Source organism: Mastomys coucha, unplaced genomic scaffold (genome assembly GCF_008632895.1).
Source record: "Mastomys coucha isolate ucsf_1 unplaced genomic scaffold, UCSF_Mcou_1 pScaffold15, whole genome shotgun sequence".
Taxonomy (NCBI): Eukaryota; Metazoa; Chordata; class Mammalia; order Rodentia; family Muridae; genus Mastomys; species Mastomys coucha.
The window spans coordinates 141,899,624-141,903,282 of NW_022196897.1; the positions used below are offsets into that span (position 1 = coordinate 141,899,624).

The 3,659-nt window shown below is 48.9% G+C and overlaps 1 protein-coding gene across 9 annotated transcripts in view; it reads right to left on the reverse strand.

The window, feature by feature from the left end:
* Positions 1 to 3,659, reverse strand: part of CUNH20orf173 (chromosome unknown C20orf173 homolog) — a 10,923-nt gene continuing 7,264 nt past the window's right edge. For 4 of the 9 annotated variants that reach the window (XM_031372456.1, XM_031372454.1, XM_031372458.1 and 1 more), the window contains exons 2-7: positions 2,586 to 2,662; positions 2,184 to 2,488; positions 1,824 to 1,984; positions 1,600 to 1,749; positions 1,386 to 1,434; positions 1 to 291 (exon numbers count right to left, since the gene is read on the reverse strand). In XM_031372456.1, coding sequence (XP_031228316.1) covers positions 1,416 to 1,434; positions 1,600 to 1,749; positions 1,824 to 1,984; positions 2,184 to 2,438 — 585 coding nt within the window. In that variant the 5' untranslated portion in view covers positions 2,439 to 2,488; positions 2,586 to 2,662 and the 3' untranslated portion in view covers positions 1 to 291; positions 1,386 to 1,415. Of the gene's footprint in view, positions 389 to 1,385; positions 1,435 to 1,599; positions 1,750 to 1,823; positions 1,985 to 2,183; positions 2,489 to 2,585; positions 2,663 to 3,659 lie in introns of all 9 variants that reach the window. The other 5 variants (XM_031372461.1, XM_031372459.1, XM_031372462.1 and 2 more) reach the window with 2 other exon arrangements.

Here is a 3,659-nt window from a genome sequence, read left to right on the forward strand (position 1 = left end):
GTACCAGACCAAGATTTTATTCAGAACCAGACTGATGTCACACCGTTCTATCTTTACCCATGAATGTCTTCACAGTTACGTGGCTGTTGTGACACTAAAAATCCAGGATTCAGCTCATTGTCACTTGTGAATAGTGGCCTTGTCTGGCCATCTTAGCTGACAAGCAGCTTCCATTTCTGCTTTTCCAGTCCATGTAGACAGATCCTTCTGGGGAGCTTTGGTCTGATTATCATCCTGTCAGTAATAGAACTTCTTTCTTTGCTGTTCTGATCCAAATCCAGAGAGGGTGGCCTAGCATATGAGCAAGGATGTTCGTGTCAGCAGGCTGAATCCTGTCCTTTAACCCAAGTTCCCTAATTCATCATCTAGTGATAGGCTGTCTCTAGAGCTGGAAGAGAACAAATGAATGGAGCCTCACTTCCCTGGGGAAGACAGACTCAACTCAATGTGATAAACACCCTCATAGACTTCCCCCATACCTCAGAAAGAGCATCAACTAGCCAGGCAGTGGTGGCGAATGCCTTTAATCCCAGCACTTGGGAGGCAGAGGCAGGCGGATTTCTGAGTTCCAGGCCAGCCTGGTCTACAGAGTGAGTTCCAGGATAGCCAGGGCTACACAGGGAAACCTGTCTCGACGCCCCCCACCCCAAAAAAAGAGCATCAACTAACTGATCCCTGCTATGCCTGGGGAAGGGAATTCCAGACAGGGAAGGTCCTGCGAAAAGGTAAAAGGTAGCCAGCCATGTGGTGGTAGCGCATGCCTTTAATCTCACAAAAGAGGATTTCTGTGAGTTCAGACCCAACCTGGTCTAAAGAGTGAGTTCCAGGACAGCCAGGCCCACACAGAGAAACATTTGTCTCAAAACAAAGAGGCGGGTCAGGGGGACAAAAGGTGACTAGAGAGCTAGAGTGCTGGGGAACTGCATAAGAGCTAGAAAGATGCTCATTGGTTAGGAACTTTTGTTGCTCTTGCAGAGAATCTGTTTGGTTCTCTACATCCACATGATGACTCAGAACCATCTGTTAACTCCATATTCAAGGAATCCAGCCCATCTTCTAACCTCTGAGAGCATCAGACATGAAATTGATGCACATGCATACATGCAGACAAAATACTCATACCCATAAAATAAAATAAGCTTTTTAAACATAAAGGGCAGAATAGGATGGAGGAAGGCAGGGAGGAGTGAGTATAGGCACACAACTTTGGCCTCTGTGTTGAAGACATCAAGTATACAATGAATCTGTGCTGACCATGCAGACCAGACTCTGAATTCCAGTACTGGCCATTTACCCTGGTTATCCAGTTAGTTGCCTGTGCTATAGTAGTACCTGGGCTAGCCTGAGTCCTTGCCCAGAGCAGATCAGAGCCACAACCTCCTTACCTGTCTTTACTATCTTGTGCCTCTAGGGCATCAGACCATCTTCCAAAATCTACAGAAGAATTGGAGATGGTGAAATTCTAGAAAGCTCCTGTGACCTGAGAAAATCCCTCAGGTGCCCTCCGCAAGACAGCCCAGACTCCCCAGCATCACTCCCATCTCCCCAGGGAAAACTCCTGTACCCCCACACTGAGAATGTCTAGCACAACTCCATTACCGTGTCACTTGGGGAACCAGATCAGCAAGCTGCTGTAACCAGTGCTGCCCCCAGGAACCCTGGTGACTGGCGTTCCGGGGACAGAGGAAGGGTCCTGTGGTCTGGCTCCTCATCTCTGCCTCTGAGCTGTGGCTGGAGGCCTGATTCATCCTGGGGACAAAGGTGGAAACTGACTGAACCTGGGACAAGACCAGCCTGGCCCCTACTACCTTCCCAGTACACACCTGAAAGCCATGTAGAATAACTGGTTGATATTGCTGAGGCCAGAATTCCCCAGCACGGCACAGGACACACAGTGGAAATCAAAATGGTGCAGGAAGGAACTGGGAGTCACTTCTGATGGCTTCTTCCACACTGTCCCATGCTCACTCACTGAGTTTATGCCCTGGTAACAGCACAAAAACAAGGAGGGGGTTCTGGCACCAGCCATCAGTTCTGGGGAGCAGGAGGAGAGACCAGGGGCCAAAGTTGGGAAGGAGAGAGGCACACAACAGCCAAGAGAAAGGGTTTGGGCCAGAGGGTGGGAGATGGATTGGGCCTGGGGAGTGAAGCCAATAGCACAGGGCCGGGTGCTAACCACTGACCAGCCACCAGAGAGCTTTAGTCCTCCAGTCTCCCATGGTCTTCTTATAACATGCTTCTCCGGCTGTGTGGTGGCAGGTGGAGCAGTTGGGGGTTTTTGAAGGGCAGCCATGCTCCCCAAATTTGAAGCACAACCAGTTACACTGCTGTGGTACCATATATGTCCATTCATGCTGAGGTGCCAATTCATGTATCAGATCCAGGCAGGGAGCCATCAGCCACAAGACAAGCCCCCAGAAGACCCAGCAGTGCTCCATGGCTGCCCAGACAATGGCTTATGTGTCAGGCAACAGACTGACTTCTCCACCTGAAAGGACATGGGGCTGAGGCATCCCTTCATGCTGGCCTCCACAGCTCCCACCTTCCCTTCAGCTCCAACTCTCCCCCCCTGTCCATTTTCTCACCCCCAGGGAGGATTCTGACTGGGCCTAGTGAAGATGCTAGCACACACAGAGAGCATATGTTTTGTCCTGAGTGTTCCCTGCAGAAGGAAAGATTGGCTGTCAGGGCCACTCGTTATATCGGAGTCCACATTGTGACCACTGTCCTGTACCCTGCAGGGGACAGTCACCGGGTTCTTTAGTACTGAAAGTGAGAGCCCAGGGGCACTCACTTCCCTGTCTCTCTTCAATTAGGTGTCTGAGATTGCTCACCAGAACCTGTGGTTTTCCCACAGAAGCCAAGCCTTCCAAGATGGTTCTGTCAGTCAATGTCAGTCAATGAACCCACCCTACCCCACCCCTCACACCTGCTGCCATGGTCTCACTGTGATCCTTCAGAATTCTTACTCTTTCCTTTAAGTTCTTTTAAATCAACACAGAGTATTGGATATCATCATGACCCTTTCTCTTTTTCATTTTTTTTCTAGATTTATGTTATGACACTACTGTGCAGCTCCTAATACATATTTTTATACAGAGTATGGTATCAAAACCACCTCCCTGATAAAGGAGGCAATTAGAGAAAGCATTCTAAATTGCATCACATTTACTTATTTAGAGTGTCTGTGCATACGTGTACGCGCATGCATGTCATGGTTCATGTGTCTGGTTGTCATGTGGGTTCTAGGAATTGTCTGGCTTAGTCACCAAGTTGCCTTTAATCCCAGCACTTAGGAGGCAGAGGCAGGTGGATTTTGGAGTTTGAGGCTAGCCTGGTCTACAGAGTGAGTTCCAGGACAGCCAGGGCTACACAGAGAAACTATGTCTTAAAAAAAAAAAAAATCCAGCCTGACATGGTGGTATAGCCTTTAATCCCAGCACTTAGGAGGCAGCAGCAGGTAGATCCCTGTGAGTTTGAGACCAGCCTGGTCTACATATGGAGTTCCAAGCCAGCCAGGGCCACTCCCAGTTCCCAGAAATGATAATTAACTTCAAAGCAGTTACAAGGGTCAGTGAGATGAGTTGGTGGCAAAAGTCCTTGCCACACCAGCTGATGGTCTGAGTTTTTTTTTTTTTTTTAAGGCTTTTTTGCCAAGT